Below are 21,179 nucleotides of genomic sequence, written 5' to 3'. Positions count from 1 at the left end.
ACTCGTCGGTAATATTCAGTTGGCTAATGTTTAACCCTGTTAGCTCCGCTCCGTTCGGCTCCGCCAATTGCGGACCTGTCTTCGCTGTAACCATATATATATTCCACTTGTACATAGGTTACACTCCAGTAATAAAATCAACTAGAGTTACCCCCCTCGGTTCTGATTGCCAGTCAGTAAGTTAGGGCACGGACGTGTCACTAGGCACAGCGCTCTTGGCATAAGTCGCTGAGGCCAAAGCCCTCCGCTACGGAGACTCTCCCTCGTCTCGAATCTGGTCTCTGACATTGACGCGATGATAATCAAGCCAAGGATCTGTGAGAAGCACGAAAATGATGGAGAAAGAAATAGTAGAACAATGGAACATGAGGCTGATTAGTGTAGCGAGAATGAGAAAAGGGGGGAAAGAACTAAAGACGCAATCAAACCCGCGAAAAACGGACAACCAAACTAGACAAGTGAATGAAGGAGACAGGAGAATTGATGATGGAACATGAGGAAAAGGAGTGATAGATGGAAAAACGAGGCTGAGCCGATGGATTGAGAACGACTAGGCCGATTGAACGTGTAACCACCCGAGCATAACGATAGGTTCCCAAGGAGGATGAAGACAAGAGGAATAGAGACATCGAACTATAAAACTGCAGCACCAGCAGGGGTCGATGGCTCAACAAGCCTTCAGCGTCTAACACCTGAACATCTGAAAGAAACTTATCAATATGCAATTCCCAAACACTCAAGTCGTTTTCAAGACCATTCCGGTCATAACTGCCAGCCAGACTCCAGCTATCCCCAAGACCCTTTTCCTCGGTGTGTAGTCATCCACTTAACATGATGCAAGAAGGAACTGACGAAAGAGAATGAAGGAATGGGAAATCCCGAGGAAAGCGAAGTCAACAAAGAAAGTACTACTTTTGGATCCGACTCACCTATGAATTCAGTTCAATGGGAAACGGATTCTGAATTAGATTTCCTTTTGGAGAAAGCCCAGCAAGGATTCCAGAAATGTGACGGAATTAGATCGGATATTTTAATGCATGGGAAGGAAGTATTTGACCTGGCCTATGGATGTCCAAGTGATTCCAGCTCGGACCTACCCACGACTTCTTCTTCAAGTGATCAGCCCATGGGTAGTGCCGCTGCTAAATGGAATTACCGAAACCGGTCCGTTTCCGCTCCCATTCCAGATAAACCGAAATTCCTGCTTCCCAATTTAAAACCGGCATCAACTCAATCATGACAATGCTGAACCCGTTTTTGAATTCACCCCATGTACTCAAGTAGGAGTATCCCCTGCATTTTCTGCTTTACTTAAAGAAAAGATGTGGAGTGATTATAATCAGGGATATCTGAAAGGGGTAAAATTTATTAACATGGTCTTAAACAACCATCTAACTCAGTTAGAATCCGACCTGGATAGAACTTGGAAGATGACCTGGGACTGTCTCAATCTAGTCCAAGACGAAATAGATCTCCGAGCAAATCCGCATCGATTAGGAAGTCTGTTTAAACCATATAAAGTCATGCCAATGATCAAAGATCTTGAAGAGGTAATGGAATTGATCTTCAGAAGGATTCTCTTGGAAGCTGCGATTTGCTCCGAGTATCATGTGGTAAAGTCAATGGAGTTCCATTTATGGAATTCTTGGCGAATACTCCAGGAACATTTGTACCATGCAATGATGCATCTGACTATTCCATGGAAAAATAACCCACTGGCATTCTATTGCGAATTTCAAGATCGAATCTATGGAAGAGTCCAGCAACTCAACTTGGATACATTGGAGGAACTGCAAGTGGCAATGGAAACTTATTGGTTGGATAATAGGGTATTGTATGCAGAAGAAATATGGCCTGTAGAGCGAAAAGAGGAATGGTGGAGGGAGGAGTATAATACCAAGGAATAGTGTCAGACCTGAAGCTACTCCTGGTATTCCCAATCACAAGTATCAAAGGTCGAAAACCTGTATAGCCGCAAATCTATGTTTCCTTATGCAATCTTTTTTTTATGACTTTCTTTTATCTGATGAAAACATAGAAAATTCAAGGAACAAATGGTTAGTGTACCAGACAAGTTCAACCTTGAATAAAAATTAAAACTCGAAAACAGAAACAAAAACATTGCAGAATGAATGACCATAAATGTGCGCGTGTTCCTCTGCAATCCAATATGCTATTCCTCATTTTTATCTTTATGCAACTATGGACTGATTGACAATCAGGGACTATAAAGTGGCAACACATGGTTAAGCGACATATGTGTACTTCTTGTGTTAGGAAAACTATGGAACCTACCTCTCCATATACCACTGATCTGAAAGACAGCCAAAATTTCTCTAGCGACTTATTTCCACCCCGATAACCGATTCAAAAACTACTCCAGTAACACCAAAAACTCAGAAACGAGAGAATTGGCATGAACAACAGGAAAAAAAATCAAGGGTCAATTGACTAACAGGAAGAATGGTTGCAACAACATGGTCGAGAATTAGTGTGAAATTGCAAGGGACTTCAATTATCCCGCTGTGCCTGTTTGTAGGAGAAATAATATTCAAAGAATAAAACAATGATCTATCAGAATAGTCAACAAACAGGTGACAAGTTCAGACATTTGACAGATCTCATGATCTTTATGAGACTGGACAGACATTAGAAGATCATTATAAATTATCTACACCCATGTAGCATGAGATTTAATCTACTACAAGCATGCCTAGAACCTGGCATAGGTGTAATATTCAAAGAATATATCCCTACAACAAGAAAATAGCACATAGACGGCAGAATAAGAAGGAACATTGGGAAAGAAATGTGAATATCTCGGGAACCAGTAAGCTTTTGACTGTAATCCTTTTACCATCTGAAAAGACTGTTTCTAAACTTTATCCACGGTTTTGTTTTATTCTAAAAGCTTCAAAACTGACGGAGATATCGCTCAAAAGGCAAAACACCTTATAATTGATATATATTTATTTGCTAATTCTTATAAAAGGTAATGTGACTCAAGGGAAATATATTGGCGCCCGGAAGTCTGGCGGACCAAATACCATATGACAGAGTATTCCCCGGCGCGGGCGGACAGTTTTTGATCGCATCAGAAGAAGAGAAAATGCTAAAACACCGGATCTTGTATATTTTCCCATGATTCATCAAAACTTTTTGATTTTAAGCTCAAATAAATCGGAACAAAGGAATGATTGATGATCTGGATCTCGGATCATAAGCATAAAGTGATTCAGAAGTCCGCGGATCAGTTAATTAATTGGGAAAGCTCTAGAACATTAGTAATGATGCGGCTTCACAAAAAGGGGTCAATTAGAGAACAGTCTAGAAAGTTCCTTTATAGCCGAGTCATTTCTAAAGATAACCGTTCGTAATTAAGGCGGTGTAGAGCATAGCTTTAGCGCTACAAGACCCCACTAAGATCGGCCCAAAAGAAAAAGAACTGAATTACTTATTGCTGAGTCATGCCCTAAGTCCATATTAAGCTTACACAGCCCAAGCCCCTATATCATTCTAGAACTATCTATAATACAAATGTAGCACATGTAACTAGTGCGAGGCGTGGGAGTAGAGAGGCCTCTGGAAAGCATAAAAGGCCGCCGCTTCTGCCCCCTCTCAAACCTCAGGTAGAAATAAAAGTTTAATTCTCCTCACCAGTGGTTGGTTCGTTTGCTCCAAAAGATAAAAGCAAATATTAGTTGTTAGCTAATATAAAACTAACACGTCACTCTAAGCGTGAGTTAGGGTCAGTTAGACACAGCTGAACAAAAGTGTCATAGTGAGAATTAGTGAGAATTTGGTGGAGGGACTTCTTAATTGAATAATCTCTCAGCAATACTTGGTTATCACACCACAGGAGAAAAGTGAGCGATCCTGAACCTGCTAGATAACTATCACGCACTCTAAGCGATAGAAAGAGCAGTTTGGTCACTCCTGTATTGAGTAACATTTATTGCGGAATTATTTTATTAGTAGTTTTCCTTCAGTAAATTATCAGGAAAATCACATCCTACTGAAAAGTGGTATATCTAGGTGTAATATTGACTAGAAATCATAGTAAAGTCAATATAGAATTTTATCCATAGATGATCTATACATCAGGTGAGATTGTTGGGGGGGGTGTTTATTGTTGTTTAGACAGTGAACAATTATATATTTGGCAACCAAAACACGGTCAGTACGCAAATCAGCACAAACTCTAATATCATTATTGGACGTAGGAAACTGGTTACATAAGGTGATCCAGCTCCGCTCCTTCATCGGAGAGGAGCGCTGTGCCTACATTCGGTAATGCTTAGGAGTCTGGTCCTTAACTTCAGAACAGGAGGGCATGAACTCTGGGGGGTAGTCTAGTCGTCAGTTTTGCACTGAGGTGCCATCAACTATAGTACAGGACTTATATACATAATAGAAGACAAATGGGAACAAAGGGGAAAACCCAAGGGGGACTTACCCACTTGCCAGGTCAGCAAGCTCATGAGAGAATCGCCTTATCAGGCATTGTGGAGTGGGTAGATGAAGGGTGGAATTAGTGACAGCTACTAGAAGTGGGAAAACCTTTGTGGAGTGGGCAGAGGTCCTAGGAGGTCCGTAGTAATATTGGGTAGATAGAAATATTAATAATCGTATAGGATGAGGATAAGAGGTACTGGAGAAGGTACCGGAGATCGGAGGTGGAGGTGAACCGGAGGGTATAGCGGAGGTGCAGGGGGAGGACGGACCAGAGGTGGACTGGAGCAGAGGTGAGGCAGAGTTGTTATGGATATGACAGGTTCGTGCTGAGTCCATGGAGTCACAAACTAATTTTTTGGCTCTACAGGAGGAGCTGTAGAGTGCACAGTTTGGGCAATTCATGCCTTGGAAGCGCAAGAGGATGATTTCGGGCAGTCCTTGACCATATGGCCAGACAAGCCACAAAACATACAGAGATTCCCATCGAAACAGCGCTTATGCTCCTCTGGCATTAGCTTGCCATTTTCACCGAGTTTTGAAGAGAGGTCCGGTTTGGCTGCAGGGCGTCCTTCAGACTTTTTGTGGTCTTTAGGAGGCTTCACAGCCACAGCGGAGGTGGAGGCAGAGGGAGTAGAGGAAGGATGGAAGGAAGTACTTGCCGTTCAGGAGGCAGCAGCCTTGTCAAAGGTAGTGGTGAAGGAGGGCAGAGGTCTAACATGTCGTCCAGCTTCAGCCTTATGCTTCCAATATCGTGCATCAAACATCTGCATGAGTTTTCAGAGGGCAGAAAGTGAAGTAGGCTTAGCGACATGCGAGAAATCATCCTTGAGATGCTCTGGCAGTCCATTGTAAAAGAACTGTTAGAATGGGTGGATTCGGACGACTCCGGAGTGGAATCGGAGACTTAGCATGGAAGGACCTCAGCCTCAGCAACTCAAGCGGAGCGCTGTGCCATTGCTGTTTGTCCATTTGGTCCTTAATTTCACAGTAGGTGAGCAGGAAGTCTCTAGGGGGCATTTCAGGTCGATTTCAGACTGAACCAAAACGAGTATGTACAAGCGCCGATATATATAATGGAGGGGGCAAAAGCACAAGGAAACAAAGGGGAACCGAATCGGAACGAAGACATCCAAACGGGGACAAAGGGAAGAAGGAGCGGAGCGGTACCAAAGGTCATAAGGCAGGACCTATGATACGTCCGAAAGGAGGTAGGGAGGGCAAGGCCCAGAGGGGCAGGAGGATGAGGAGAAGTGGGGGTGATGACTAACTGGCTAGAATGGGAAGAAGCAGTAGTCCAAATAGGGGTGAGGGGTAAATGCAAGAGATACATTACAGGCGGTGAAAGTGCCGAAGGCGATCCACGAAGCTCAGGGGTTGCAGAGCTTACAGAGGTTATGGAGGTGGGGTTGAAAGTCCGAGGGATATTGGCAATGGTGTTTACGTAGTATGAGGTCACCAGTGCAATGGACTAAGACTGAGGTGGAGTCAAAGTCCAAGGTCGGGACTATGACGGAGGCTCAGAGCGAAGGTACGAGCGGTGTCCGAGTAGGAAGTACGGGACAGCGGCGGAAGGTCGTAACTTGGTGGAAGGGTGGCGGAGGAGTACCAGAGGGAGGAGAAAGGAGAAAGGTAAGGGGGAAGGAGTGGCGGAAAGGAGGGTTGTCAGGTCCGAAGGTGAGTATTGGAGCGGATGGGGAAAGCGTAGGAGGATGACGGGAGGGTGGAGGTGTTGTGAAGGGGGAGCGGAGTAGGAGAAGGAGGAGTAGTAGGAGGGTGGCGAGAGGGGCGGTGTTCGGTCCGAGGTGAGTATCGGAGCAGACGGAGATAGGGTTGGAGAGGTAAGGAGGTGTGTTGCCAGGACCGAAGGTGAGAATCGGAACAGCAGCAGTAGGTTATGACTCCGGAGGTGAAGAGGGTGGAGGTCCGGAAGTCGGGTCGGGGTCGGGTATGCATGGATATGACAAGAACCGACAAAGTGCAGGCTCGCCATAACCATGCAACTGCACAGCATATCGATTAAACTCAACAATGTACCTATTGATGTGATGTCTGTCTTTCATACTCAACTGGAGAATCTTGTCTTCAGCATTGCCCATTGGATCATGGGGACCAAAGTTCTCCTTAAGCTCTAAAATGAATTCCCGAAAATTATCCATCCACAAAGGTCAAGTGCCCTCAGGCAACCCTTCCAGAAGGTCCGGTTCAAAACGATCAAGGGCCATCCCCATCAGGAATGACTGTGCGTAAATGATCTTCGAGCAGTCGCTCACAAAGCCCAGGGGGCAGTCCTGAAAGTTCAACTCACACTGGACCAAGAAGGTGCGGAGTTTGCGAGGATCGACCCTGTCAAACTGTTTGGGTTCTCGGACCTTGGTTCGAATGGAGGTGGATGGAGGTTGTACAGGAGTGGGAACCGGAGCAGGAATTGGAGTGGGATGAGTGGTGGAGCGAGCAAGGCTGGTTATCGCCTGTGCTAACTGGGCAGTACCAGAACAGGGACTTGCTCAACTTCATTGTCGTCACCAACGAGAATAGGAATTGGTGGGATAGGGAGGTTAAGGTCAACAAGAGGGATGGGTTCTTGAGGAACCAGCCCATCTTCATTAACAGCCTCAACAAAAACAGCCGAGTCATGCGTGCTGCTGGCTACAACATGGTCAAAATCGGAACCTATAAAAGAGTGATTTGTAACTCAAGAGCGGGAACGTGAATGTCTAGGTTGTGAACGTAAGGAACATGAACATCTTTCGGAGGATGATCGTGAGCTAAGGTAGATGACGTTCATAAGTCATCACTCTCCGGAAGCAAATTCTGGTGAAACTCGCATACTGTTTGACTCTCACCTCAACACCTTTGGGACTAATGCAGTACCACGGAGTTGTAGAAAGAGAGCTACTTAACGACTTCGTGGAATCCAAATTTTATTATATTTTTTTTTCATTGGGCTGGACTTAATATATTTCCTGACGCTGTATTCCGACTCTAAACCCAACTTTTGCAGTAAAAAAAATTCACAAGTCTGATATTTGCGGGCATGGGCAAGTAAAACTGAATTGCGGCCTTTGCCGAATACAAAAAAGGAAACCAAAGTGAACATATCCCTTTTCCCTCCAAAGCTTGTTCATGCCGATACGCAGGAAGCACCGCCTAGCAAATAACCTTGGGGGATACTCTAGGAAGGTAGGGAGTTGTTTAGTTTTTTTTTTTTTTTAATTGACAGAAACTTTATATGCGCTCACCTAGAGAATATGTCTTAGTCCGACACCGACACCCCAGCATGAATGTATGCAGCAAGGAACAGCAAATGACACTCTTGCATATGACATTCTCGATACCGACAATTTCAATATCGAACTAGACAGCGACAGTAGTGGAAGTCAGTCCGGTGATGACAACTTTGATGAAAACATTGATCACACCCCAATCCCTCCTCCGAAAAATGCTCTGTTTGAGCATCTGTCTCAGTCCCAAATAGCTCTGTCCCATCTAGTCAGCAAGCGTGGTGCAATAGCAGGAAACAAGGTCCATTATGCTGGGGCCACAATCAACAGCATCCCAGCAGAGCGGACCAAATATCTCCATGCAGCCAAACAACGGGCTACAAAGAAAAAAGTGAACAAGATGATCCAAAAGACAATGATTGACAAGAGAAAGCAGACTATACGCGATCATTTCCCCCCCAACAACATGCCTGACTCCCATTCCCACTTCCCCAATCATAAACCCATTGTTGTCAGTGACTCGGACACTGAGAGTGATAACAATCAGGGTGAAATCGACAGTGATCTTGATGATTGCCACAGTGTTTTGGGTCGTGATAACTTTGAGATCAATGATGTGTCACCAACCCCAAGCGCGAGTCTGAGTCTACCACCTGAATCACTCACAGCAACCAATCCACAAAGCCCCTATGCCCCATGTCAGCATGCATTACCACAAACAGCTGAACAAATTGGAATGGACTCATTGCATGAAGTAGTGGCAAATGAGGATGACCCCACACGAACTTCTCACTGCCACTCCCATCCATTTGTCCCTCCCCCCTCCCGAAAAGATGTTGACAAGGCTGCTGAAAAAATCAGTGAAATTGTCTGTCCCCGTAGGAAAGGCCCCGGTCATAAGCACACAGATCTGGACAACTTAACGCGAATGAGACTGGAGCAAATGCTCCAGTTGCTCCATCTATACAGCTCTGGCCAAGTGAGTTCACCCAGTGAAATGGGTTGGATCCAGGCTTCAGAGTGGATTGCAATCTCATGGAACTGTGGGCCATCATATGCATCTCGGCTGCGAAAGTGGTGCCGCGATTTCTTGGCCGATTTCGAAACAATCCCAATGAACCCCTATGGAAAGTGGAAGGAATCCATACTTGTGACAGATGAGGATCTTAGACATGAGATTGAGGCTCACCTTCGGAGTCTTGGTCCATACATCTCAGCAATGGATGTTGTCCGGTTCCTGAACACCCCAGAAATGCGTGAGCGCTTGAACCGAGAAAACCCATATCTGTCCGAACAGGCCAACGGTGGCTGAAGGGGATGGGTTATCACTGGCAGAGGGAGAAAAGGGGTCAGTATTCTGATGGGCATGAACGTGAGGATGTGGTGCAATATCGGCAGCACATGTTTCTGCCCGCAATGGCTGAATATGGAGAGTTGATGAGAAAATGGAATGAAAATGGGGAGGAAGAACCTGATTCCACATCAGGGCGTCGCACTGTGGTGTGGTTTCATGACAAATCGATTTTCTATGCACATGATCATCGGAAAGTCCATTGGGTCCACAAGTTGGAGACCGTGAAGCCCTATGCAAAGGGAGAAGGCGCATCAGTCATGATCGCGGACTTTGTCTCTGCTGATTATGGTTGGTTGGAGGGTCAGGATGGTCACAGTGCTCGTGTCATACTCAAGCCAGGAAGTAATCGAGATGGGTACTTCACAAATGGTGATGTGATTGAACAAGCGTCGAAGGCCATGGAGATAATGAGGGAGCGCTATCCAAATGATGACCATGTCCTCATTTTTGATAATGCTCGTACTCATGCCAAGCGTGCTGATGATGCCTTGTCAGCAACAAAGATGCCAAAGGGTCCTAAGCTGGGTTGGGGGGTGTCTGTGACTGCACAGGATGAAAGTGGAGCAGTGATATACCGGCCTGATGGGAAACCCAAAATGGAAACTAAGCCAATGGCAGACACGACTTGGAATGGCCAAATACAACACCTTTATTACCCAGATGATCACCCCAAGTATCCTGGATACTTCAAAGGGATGGCCAAAATATTGGAAGAGCGGGGTTACAATGTCACTGGGCTTCATGCTCAGTGTGATAAATTCAAATGTTGTGGAACAGCAGCACAATGCTGCTGCCGCAACATTCTCTTCCATTCAGATGATTTTCTTAACATCAAGTTGTCAGGGCACACCTGCCTGACCTGGCCCCACCTAACCCGGTGCCCCACCATCCGCTCCTCCCGACCTCCCCCCTCTCCCCCTCTTTTCCCTTCCCTTTCTTCTTCCCCTTCTTTTCTATTCTCTCTCCTCTTTATTCCTTTCTTATCACATGGACGACTTCCTTTGTATCAATGTACCATTGACCCGGCTGCAGTGTAGCGCGCCTGAACCCGGACACACCGGACGACCCCCTGCATACCGGACGCTCCTAGGACCTCTTACGGAGGTACCCGGACGGAGGTGGCTGTGTGCTTGGATGACATGGCGCTTCCCACGTGGCCTTCAACCACATGTATATAAACACAGCCTAAGTGGGAACTGAGAAGCAACCTTCTTCTCACATTTCCCACTTTAGGCAAGTAGCTTACACTTCCCCTGATAATAACAATAACACATTTCCCACTTTAGTCTCAGTGGCCAGGGACCCTTGTCTGCTTCGGGCCTGTTGTTACGCGTGCCCGCATCATATGTACCAGACCCTCAGCCTCGGGCGATACACCCAGGCGCTCTCAACCCCGGGTCAGTCCCTGACAGCAGAAGAAGGTTTCAACCCCATCTCCCCCCACCTCCCCTGCCATGGTGACACAAGAACAGTATGACGACCTGCTGGCCCGGTTCCAAGAACTACAGGCCACTGTGGTAGCCCAAGCCCAGGGCCTGCCCGCGCACGCACCCAGACCACCCAAAGTTGCCCCTCCCCCTTCTCAGGAGTCAGAGAGGACCTCGACCACTTTAAGGCCGAATGCGGGATCTACCTCTACGTCCATGCGGCCGAATTCCCCAGCACCCTCTCCCAAGTCCTCTTCATGCTTTCTTACATGAAGGGAGGGACTGCAGGAGCATGGGCAACGCAACGCACCATGGCGCTACTGAGGACAGGCTCCCCTACACCCACCATGGACGAGTTCAATGCAGAACTTGATGCCATGTTCCAAGACCCGAACCGGGCGGCTACAGCCCGGCAGAGGCTGGCTACTGTCCGACAGGGAAGTGACCCTGTGGACAGACTCATCCAGGAGTTTGAAATACTAGGACCCACTTCGCAGCTAGGCGACGTAGGGCTAGTCGACTGCTTCGAGCGGGCAATCAACTCCCGGCTCCGCGAGAGCATCTACCAGCTCCACCCTATGCCCATCACCTGGGCCGAATGGAAGTGTGAAGCCACACTCCTTGACAGCCAGTGGCAGCACTTCCAGAGGACACAGCCATGCACGCCCCCACCCGGGCCCCCTCCACCTGCCCCACCCACGACCCCTGTAACCCGTCTCAGACGAGAGACAAACCCGCACCCCGAGACCCGCCAGACCCGACGCCTGCACCCGGAAGACCTTCAAATGCTGATGAAGGGGCTGAAGGGCCAAGCGACGAAAAGACCGGAGGCAGGAGGGAAAAGACTAGACCCGGACCCAAGAGGATGCCCGGAGACCCAGCCTGTGAGGAGTGCACACCAGCCACCCACAAGGGATAGCTCACACAGACGCCACGATGTCCATGAGCCATCACCAGCACCGAAGCTCCATCGAGTCATTGCAAAGAAAAGGAGAAAAGGAGCACCCCGAGCTGTCAGGGCACGGCCCTTGACCCCACTCACCCTCAGACACCCTCACCCTTTCCCTAACCACCCTCTCTCCACATTTCCCCATTCCCCTTATCCTTCCCCCCACTGTTTCACATAATGACGCGCACGCACGAACCCGTGGGAACGTTCTGGGCAAGCGACTCGCCCAGAAATGTACAGCCACAACCGTGGGAACATTCTGGGCGAGCAGCTCGCCCAGAACTTTCCCACGGGTCACACCCGTTATGGAAAGTCGGCAGCAAGCGGGAACTGTATAGTTCCTAGGGTCCTTTTGTGTCGGCCTCACAGGGGGCTGAGAAGCTTACCCTTCTTCTCAGCTCATTCCCTGTGAAGGCAAGTGTACTTACCCGCTTTTCAATGAATAGCAGCTCATTCCCTGTGAAGGCTGAGGCCAGTCCCCTCAGCGACTTCGAGGAGTTAGCACCTGGGGAGAGTACCCCAGCATCCACACCCGGCCTCGCCCTCCGGCCACTCCCAGCTGGGGTCCGGATCCTGACAGCAGAAGAAGGGTTAAACCTGACCACTCCTGCTCCGATGTCGTTAGAGGAACAGATCGCTGAGCTTACACGCCAGCTCCGAGACCTACAAGGCCAGCTGGCCACTCAGGGCCAACCTGCAGCCCCCGCTCCAGCTCCTTCTCCATCACACCATGCCCCCGCTCCTAAACCACCTAAGGTAGCTGCCCCCACACCCTTCTCTGGATCCCAGGAGGACCTAGACCGCTTCAAAGCCGAGTGCGGGCTTTATATGAGCATGCGCCACATGGAATTTCGAGATGAGCGCAGCCAGGTCCTCTTCGTCCTATCCTACATGAAGGGAGGCACAGCAGGGCCATGGGCAACCCAACGCATCAACACCCTCCTCGCCCCAGGAGCCCCAACCATCGCCTTTGATGATTTTGCGGAGGAGCTTGACGCCATGTTTGCAGACCCGAATCGGCAGGCCACAGCCCGCCAGAAGCTAGCCTCACTCCGACAGGGAAGTGAGTCGGTGGACAAGCTGATCCAGCAGTTTGAGCTGCATGGCCCGGTGTCAAGGCTGGGAGATGTCACCCTGGTGGACCGATTCGAGCATGCCCTCCACCCTCGACTTCGCGAAAGTGTCTACAGACTCCGGCCTATGCCCACAACCTGGGCTGAGTGGAAGCGCGAAACCTCCCTCTTAGACAACCAGTGGCGACGATTCCAGGCCACCCAACCCCGCCCTCTGATCACCAAACCCTCTCCATTCCACCTTCGTCCCCCCTCTGTACCTACTCCGACCCCAGGTACACCTGCACCCCCGGCCCCAACCCCAGCCCCGAAGCCGGGCCCCCAACCCATGGACCTGGATCGCATCCGCCCCCCCAGAGCTGACCAGAGACGTCCCGGCCCCTGCTACAACTGCAACCGGCTAGGGCACATAGCCCGGGACTGCCTAAGGCCAAGGCCCTACCAGGCCCGGACCGCCTTCCAGGGAGAGGGTCTGGAGGAGAAGACCCGGCTAGCCCCAGAAGACCTCCGCGCGATTGCGGACCTATTAAGAGACCGCCCCCCACAAGACCCTGACGGTGCAGAAGAGGAGGCAGAGGAGGGAAGGCCTGTGGAGGATTTTCGGGAAGACGACCGGTGAGAGATGTGCCCCAGTCATCCCCCAGCGTCACTGTACCCACATGTAGATACCATGGTAACTCCAGAACTACTGCGCAGCCTAAGCTGTACCGAGTGATCGCTAAGAAAAGAAGAGCCACATCCATGAACCGCAACAAAACAGACCCAAGGCAGGTCCCGGCTGAGGTCGCTGTCCCCCCACCCGCAATCTATGTGCTGTCTAAACACCCCCCTCGATCCCTCAACCTCCTAGTGAGGCTGACCACAACTACCTCGCTCACCTCAGTCACCACCTCAGCCCTCCTGGACTCCGGAGCTACAGGAATGTTTGTCAGCCGCGAGTTCGTCCGGAAACACAACCTGGAGACCACCCCCCTGCCCCAACCAATCCCAGTCCATAATGTAGATGGGACTCCAAATGAGAACGGGTCCATCACTGAGGAGGTCGAAGCACTCCTCACTTTCGGGCGACACTCCGAGCGAGCCCGTTTTGCAGTAACCAACCTGGGCCGGCAGTCAGTCATCATCGGCCACTCGTGGCTCCTGCACCACAACCCGGAGGTAGACTGGGCCCGACAAAAGGTCACCATGTCCCGCTGCCCACCCGCCTGCCAGAGTCCTAAGGTGGCACCGGTGACCCCAGAGGACCCCGACCTCCGAGTGGAACCTGGGGATGGGGTGTATGCGGCAGTGATTCCCCCAGGATGGGGACACGATCTGAGGGCAACCACTACCCCGTCGCAGCGAATGGCCCAAGGGGCACAGGACACCACCCTAGGGGACAAACCCTTTGAGGAGGTGGTGCCGGAATGTTACCGGGACTTCAGGGACGTCTTCTCAAAAGAGGCCTTTGATCAGTTACCCCTCCGGAAGCCTTGGGACCACGCCATTGACCTCGTCCCTGATGCTAAACTGCCACGAGGAAAAACCTTCCCACTATCTCCTGCGGAACAGGGGGAGCTTGACAACTTCCTCAGAGAAAATTTAGCCAACGGACGGATCCGCCCGTCCAAGTCCCCCATGGGGGCCCCAGTGTTCTTTGTGAAGAAGAAGGATGGCTCCCTAAGGCTTGTACAGGACTACCGGAAGCTGAATGAGATCACGGTTAAGAACTCCTACCCCCTCCCCCTCGTCTCCGACATCCTCACCCGCCTCCGAGGGGCTAAATGGTTCTCGGCCCTCGACCTGCGGTGGGGCTTCAACAACGTCCGCATCAAAGAAGGAGATGAGTGGAAGGCAGCCTTTGCAACCAACCGAGGGTTGTTCGAACCGATGGTAATGTTCTTCGGGCTCTGCAATTCCCCAGCCACTTTCCAAACAATGATGAATGACATCCTCCGGGACTTTATAGACCGAGGGGTCGTCATTTGCTACATGGACGACATCTTGGTGTTCACAGCCACCCTGGAGGAACATCGAAAGGTAGTCCAGGAGGTCCTCACTACGCTGCGGAGCCGGAGGCTGTTCCTCAAACCGGAGAAGTGTAAGTTTGAGCAGCGGAGGATCAACTACCTGGGCCTCGTCATCTCAGAGAACCACGTTGCCATGGACCCGGTGAAGGTGCAAGGGGTGACAGACTGGCCAGCACCCACAAAAGTCAAAGAGGTCCAGTCCTTCCTTGGGTTTGTCAACTTCTACCGCCGTTTTATCCAGGACTTCTCTGAGAAGGCCCGACCCCTCCATGCTCTCACCCGGAAATCGAAACAGTGGACCTGGGGTCAGGAGGAACAGGAGGCATTTGACGGGCTGAAGGAGGCTGTCACCTCGGCACCTGTCCTCACCTTCCCATCAGACACAGGCCGGTTCCAGCTAGAGTGCGACGCCTCGAACTTCGCAACGGGGGCAGTGCTCTCTCAGCTCCAACCTGATGGGGAGTTCCACCCAGTGGCGTTCATGTCGAAAGGCTTCTCGGATGCAGAGAGGAACTACGAGATCTATGACAAGGAGATGCTTGCCATAGTCCGAGCCCTGGAGGAGTGGCGTCATTTCCTTGAGGGCACCCCCGAGAGATTTGACATATACACTGATCACAGGAACCTCTCTTACTTCCGGGCGGCTCAAAGGCTGAACCGACGCCAGGCACGGTGGTCCCTCTACCTCTCCCGTTTCCATTTTCACCTGATTCACAAGCCAGGCAGACTCATGGGGAAACCGGACTCCCTCTCCCATCGCCCAGACCACCCAAAGGGGAGGGATGACAACACAGACATGACCCTCCTACGCCCGGCCTGGTTTGAAGTCAGGGCCACAGAAGGAGCCGTGGTGGAAGGGGAAGAGGCGAACATTCTAGCTAGGATACGCAGGGGGAGGGACAGAGATGAGGGGGTAGTGAAGGCGCTGAGGGAGTTAGAGAAAGGGACTCTGAGATCGGATGAATGGGAGAAGGAGGGGGAGCTGGTCCTCCACCGAGGACGGGTGTATGTCCCCAAAGACCTGCAACTCCGCCACGACCTGGTGCGACTCCACCACAACTCAGTGGCAACCAGCCACCCCGGGCGGTGGAAGACCCTGGAGCTCGTCTCCCGGAACTATTGGTGGCCCAGAATGGCTCAGTACATCGCACAGTATGTTTCCGGGTGCGACACCTGCAACCGAGTGAAGTCCTTCCCGTCCCGGAAGGTGGGGAAGCTAATCCCAAACAAGATCCCCTCCCGCAGATGGCAAGTGATCTCGGTGGATACCATTGGTGAGCTCCCAGACTCCAAAGGGTACAACGCAATCCTGGCGGTGGTGGACCGACTTTCCAAGTGTATCCACGCAATCCCCACAGTCACCACTATGGACTCGGCAGGCGTGGCCCGGCTCTTCTTGGAACATGTCTGGAAGCACCACGGCCTCCCAGAGGAAGTGCTCAGTGACCGGGGAAGCGCTTTTGTCTCCCAGTTCTCCAAGGAATTGGCAAGCCTTCTAGGGATTAAGCTATCCCCCTCAACGGCCTACCACCCACAAACTGACGGCCAGACAGAGCGTGTCAACCAGGAGATAGAAGCCTACCTCCACATGTTTGTCAACCACAGACAAGATGACTGGGCCGACTGGCTACCTCTTGCCGAATTCACATACAACAACCGTGTTCACTCCTCCACCCGCCGCACCCCCTTCGAGCTTGACTCTGGGCAACACCCACGCATGGGAACTGAACCAACCCGCACATCAGAGGTCGAAGCAGCTGATGACTTCGCCTCCCGCATGATGAAGATGCAGGAAGAGGCGAAAGCAGCCCTGGAGCACGCAGCAGATGAGATGGCCCGGTACTATGACCGAAACCGGAGAGCAGCACCAAGGTACAAAGTTGGGGACAGGGTCTGGCTCAGCACCCAGAACTACACAACGGACCGGCCCACCAAAAAACTCGACCACAAATGGATCGGCCCCTTCCCAATTACCAAGGTAGTATCCCCGGCAGCGGTAAAGCTGCAACTCACCCCGCAGCAGAAGGGGATCCACCCAGTAGTCTCGGTCACCAACGTCCGCCCCTACCTCCCAGACGAAATCACAGGATGCCCAGCTGACCCGCGCCCAGGCCCAGATGTGGTAAATGGGGAAGAGGAGTATGAGGTAGAAAAGGTCCTAAACTCCAGATATAGGTATGGACGACTCTGGTACCTCATCAAATTCACTGGCTGGCCACACTCGGAGAATGAATGGCTTCCCTGGGAGAACTTGGAGCATTCCCCAGACTTCGTGGAGGAATTTCACCAAGCCCACCCCACAGCCCCCAAACCGACAAGGACCAGAAGACCCCACCAACCAAGAACATCAGCCACTTCGAGGCGAAGTGGCATAGAGGGGGGGTGATGTCAGGGAACGGCCCTTGACCCCACTCACCCTCAGACACCCTCACCCTTTCCCTAACCACCCTCTCTCCACATTTCCCCATTCCCCTTATCCTTCCCCCCACTGTTTCACATAATGACGCGCGCACGCGAACCCATGGGAACGTTCTGGGCAAGCGACTCGCCCAGAAATGTACAGCCACAACCGTGGGAACATTCTGGGCGAGCAGCTCGCCCAGAACTTTCCCATGGGTCACACCCGTTATGGAAAGTTGGCAGCAAGCGGGAACTGTATAGTTCCTAGGGTCCTTTTGTGTCGGCCTCACAGGGGGCTGAGAAGCTTACCCTTCTTCTCAGCTCATTCCCTGTGAAGGCTGAGGCCAGTCCCCTCAGCGACTTCGAGGAGTTAGCACCTGGGGAGAGTACCCCAGCATCCACACCCGGCCTCGCCCTCCGGCCACTCCCAGCTGGGGTCCGGATCCTGACACGAGCCCGCAAGGATGAGGAAACCACAGAGACGGCCCCAGAGGTAGCAGTGTCCCCACCTGCTATCTATGTCCTCTCCAAACGGTCCCCGAGATCCCTCAACCTTGCCGTGAGGCTGACCTCCCTAACCTCCCTTGCCTCCGTGTCTGTATCAGCGCTCCTAGACTCAGGAGCCACCGGAAACTTCGTGAGCCCTGAGTTCGTCCGGAGACACAAGCTCGAGACCACCCCGCTCCCCACACCCATCCCTGTCCGTAACGTCGACGGAACCCCAAACGAGAACGGGGCCATAACCGAAGAATTAGAGGCCCTCTTGACATTCGGACACCATACAGAGCGGGCCCGCTTCGCAGTCGCGAACCTCAGGCGACAGTCCCTCATCATAGGACACTCATGGCTGCTGCACCACAACCCGGAGGTGGACTGGGTACGGCAAAAGGTCGTCATGTCCCGCTGCCCATCCTCCTGCCGGCCACCACGAGCACAAGGTGACCAAGACCCCACGCTAGAGCCTGGAGACAGGATCTATGCCGCAATCATTCCTCCAGAGTGGGGACATGAGCTAAGAGCGACTACCACACCCTCCCAGCGGATGGCCCAAGAAGCCCAAGACCCGGAGGCAGAACCCGTATCGTTCGAGGCACTGGTGCCAGAGTGTCAGGAACGTGCCAGAAGCGTATCCGGGTGACCTGCGAGGCGCGCGAGGTCGTCCGGGCTCGTAAGGTCGGAGGGGCGGGACTTTAGCTTCAGCGACTCGGGTGGAGCGCTGCGCTTCGTTCTTACATTGGTGTCCCAATTTCAGACAGAAGCCTTACGATGAGGATAAGAGTTAGAGGGGGAATCCAAGTCGATATACGAACTGAGGTACATCCGGTGTAACCTACATGCGTTATAAACACAAGTAACTAAATGAGAGCGGCCCGGAAGGAGTGGCGGATCAAGCGCGATATTAATGAATGAAGAAAGGAACAAATAATCAATATCGGCAAACTTGGTCAACAAAAGGCAAGCAAGGAACAATAGGAGGAACAATAGTCCGCAAGCGGACAAAAGAGAAAAGGCCATCCAGCCGTCTAGCAAGCCATCTGGCTGGGGGCAGACAACAATGAAGCGGGCAACCTAGGTTGGAAGGTACGCGCGCGAGGGAGGAAGTGCGGATGAGGGTGACGGGTGGACGGATGGGTGGATGGATGATGATGATAGCGGGAGGGACGGGCCAAGTGGCATTAGGACGCGTAGAGGGAAGTGTCGGATATGTCGGGTCATGACACAGAGCAATACCAGGATTTCCGGGATGTGTTCTCGAAAGAGGCCTTTGATCAACTACCCCCCCGGAAACCCTGGGACCACGCCATTGATCTAGTGCCGGACACCAAGCTCCCCAGAGGGAAGACCTTCCCACTCTCACAGCCAGAACAGAAGGAGCTGGACGAGTTTCTGCAAGAGAACCTGCAGAACGGATGCATCCAACCGTCCAAGTCCCCGATGGGGGCCCCAGTCTTCTTTGTTAAGAAGAAGGACGGGTCACTACGGCTAGTTCAGGACTATCGGAAACTGAATGAGATCACGGTAAAGAACTCATACCCGCTCCCGCTCATCTCTGATGTCCTGGCCCGCCTCCGCAATGCCAAGTACTTTTCAGCGCTAGACTTGCACTGGGGGTTCAACAACGTCCGAATCAAGGACGGTGACGAGTGGAAGGCCGCATTCGCAACCAACTGAGGGCTGTTCGAGCCCTTGGTAATGTTCTTCGGGCTATGCAACTCACCTGCGACCTTCCAAACCATGATGAACGACATCCTCCGGGATTTCATTGACCGAGAGGTTGTCATCTGTTACATGGATGACATCCTCATTTTCACCACTACCCTAGAGGAGCACCGGAGGGTCGTCCGGGAAGTCCTGGAAACGTTGCAAAAGAGGAGGCTCTTCCTGAAGCCAGAGAAGTGCAAGTTCGAGCAGACGCAGATTGAGTATCTGGGACTTATCATCTCTGAGGGAAGTGTCGCGATGGACCCTGTGAAGATTAGAGGAGTCCTTGACTGGCCCACCCCAACCAAGGTAAAGGAAGTGCAGTCCTTCCTAGGGTTTGTGAATTTCTATCGCTGGTTCATCAGAGACTTCTTGTCACGACCAACAAATCCCGGGGCTCCATCAGCAGCGAACCAATGCTGATAGGTGAATCCGCCGACCCGAAACCCATCCTAACCAGCCCCCAACCCCATGTCTGGCCCCCTGCCTTACTGCGTGAGACTTGGCCAATAATCAGAACCTAGACCCTGCCGGTATTCTGACCTTACCTCCAGTTCCCGAGCCCTTGGCGCTCCCGGCGTTCAGTCATGCCTGCCTTGTCTCCATCCGAACCACACTCATCACTTCCCACTATGTGGTCACAGCCATGCCCCGCTTCCGTGCATTCCGCACCCTCTGCCCACTCCGCACCCTCTGCCCATCTCTGCACCTTCTGGCCACTTCTGGTTGCCCTTGACACCTCTGGTCAGGTCAACACTCCCACTCCCTCTGTACCTCTGTTGGCCTTCATGCTGTCCTTGTGTGACAGTGCTGGCAGATCAACCTCTGTTCGCGGACTTGTGTCGGCACCGCACCGACCCCGCTTATTTGCGGACTTGTATCGGCGCCGCGCGCTGACCTCCGCTCTTCCTCTGGCCATTTGTCACTTGGCAGCTTATCATTCATTCCTTGCCAAGTGCCATTTATTGTTTGCTTCCCTGCCAATATCGGCATCTGATCCCCTCTTTATTGGCACTAGGTTATTGATCTCATTCAGTTATTCATCAATAACCCTTGCCACTTATTGTTTATTGATCTGTTCCTCGTTTCCAGTTCCTGGGCTCTTGTCCTTATTTAGTTTGACAATCCCCACTTATCTCCGTGCCGGACCGCACCGGACTGACCAGCCTTTCTATATTCCCTCTTGCCTATTTATATACCTTGTAAATACTTTTGGGGACCTCAGTCTGAAATCAACTAGAGTACCCCCCCTGTCTGTTCTGAGTCTCTCCTTCTGCAAAGGGGGCTTCCCCCCCTCTGAGTCCGTGCTCACGGAGTCCGCGCTCCTCCTATAGGTCCACTCTGCCCGCAAGTCTTGTTTGAAGTCCGCTGTGAGTGTCAATCCGTAAATACGGGATCTCCCCCAAACGTCAAGCTCAGGGCACAGCGCTCCACCTGAGTCGCTGAGGCCGCGATCCCACTCTGCTAACCTTGAACAGCACTTCCGGACGCGCCGCATATTTCCGCCCGCATATCCGCGCGCTGTCATATCCGTGCATACCCGACCCCGACCCGACTTCCGGACCTCCACCCTCTTCACCTCCGGAGTCATAACCTACCGCTGCCTTTCCGATACTCACCTTCGGTCTTGGCAACACACCCCTCCCCTTACCTCTCCGACCCCTTCTCCGTCCATTCCGATACTCATCTCGGACCAAACATCACTCCTCCGCCACCCTTCCGCCAAGTTACGACCATCCACCGCTGTTCCGTACTTCACACTCGGACACCGTTCGTACCTTACTCCGAGCCTCCGTCATAGTCCATACCTCGGACTTTGACTCCACCTCGGTCTTAGTCCATTGCATTGGTGACCTCATACTACGTAAACACCATTGCCAATATTCCTCGGACTTCCAACCCCACCTCCGTAACCTCCGTAAGCTCCGCAACCCCCGAGCTTTGCGGACCGCCTCCGGCACTCTCGCCGTTTGTAATGTATTTCTCGCAATTCCCCCTCATCCCTATTTGGACTACTGCTTCTTTCTATTCTAGCCAGTTAGTCATCACCCCCACTTCCCCTCATCCTCCTGCCCCTCTGGGCCTCGCC

General features: G+C 51.8%; 2 protein-coding genes across 2 annotated transcripts; both read left to right on the top strand.

Annotated features, from left to right (window-relative positions):
- Window positions 1–719: 719 nt before the first annotated feature.
- EI90DRAFT_3011978 (uncharacterized protein) lies at window positions 720–1,907 on the top strand (the record flags this gene model as incomplete). Its single annotated transcript, XM_039056532.1, has 3 exons — window positions 720–810; window positions 942–1,164; window positions 1,421–1,907. 3 exons carry the CDS (start codon window positions 720–722, stop codon window positions 1,905–1,907), a joined length of 801 nt encoding a protein of 266 aa, XP_038922290.1.
- Window positions 1,908–7,578: 5,671 nt separating this feature from the next.
- Window positions 7,579–8,988, top strand: EI90DRAFT_3116489 (uncharacterized protein; the record flags this gene model as incomplete). Its single annotated transcript, XM_039062899.1, has 2 exons — window positions 7,579–7,635; window positions 7,699–8,988. 2 exons carry the CDS (start codon window positions 7,579–7,581, stop codon window positions 8,986–8,988), a joined length of 1,347 nt encoding a protein of 448 aa, XP_038922289.1.
- Window positions 8,989–21,179: the final 12,191 nt, after the last annotated feature.

The sequence above is a fragment of the Cantharellus anzutake genome, assembly GCF_015039405.1.
Source record: "Cantharellus anzutake strain C23 chromosome Unknown EI90scaffold_4, whole genome shotgun sequence".
Lineage (NCBI taxonomy): Eukaryota > Fungi > Basidiomycota > Agaricomycetes > Cantharellales > Hydnaceae > Cantharellus > Cantharellus anzutake.
Note: the sequence above shows the minus strand (reverse complement) of the source record. Positions and strands in the feature narration are given on the sequence as shown.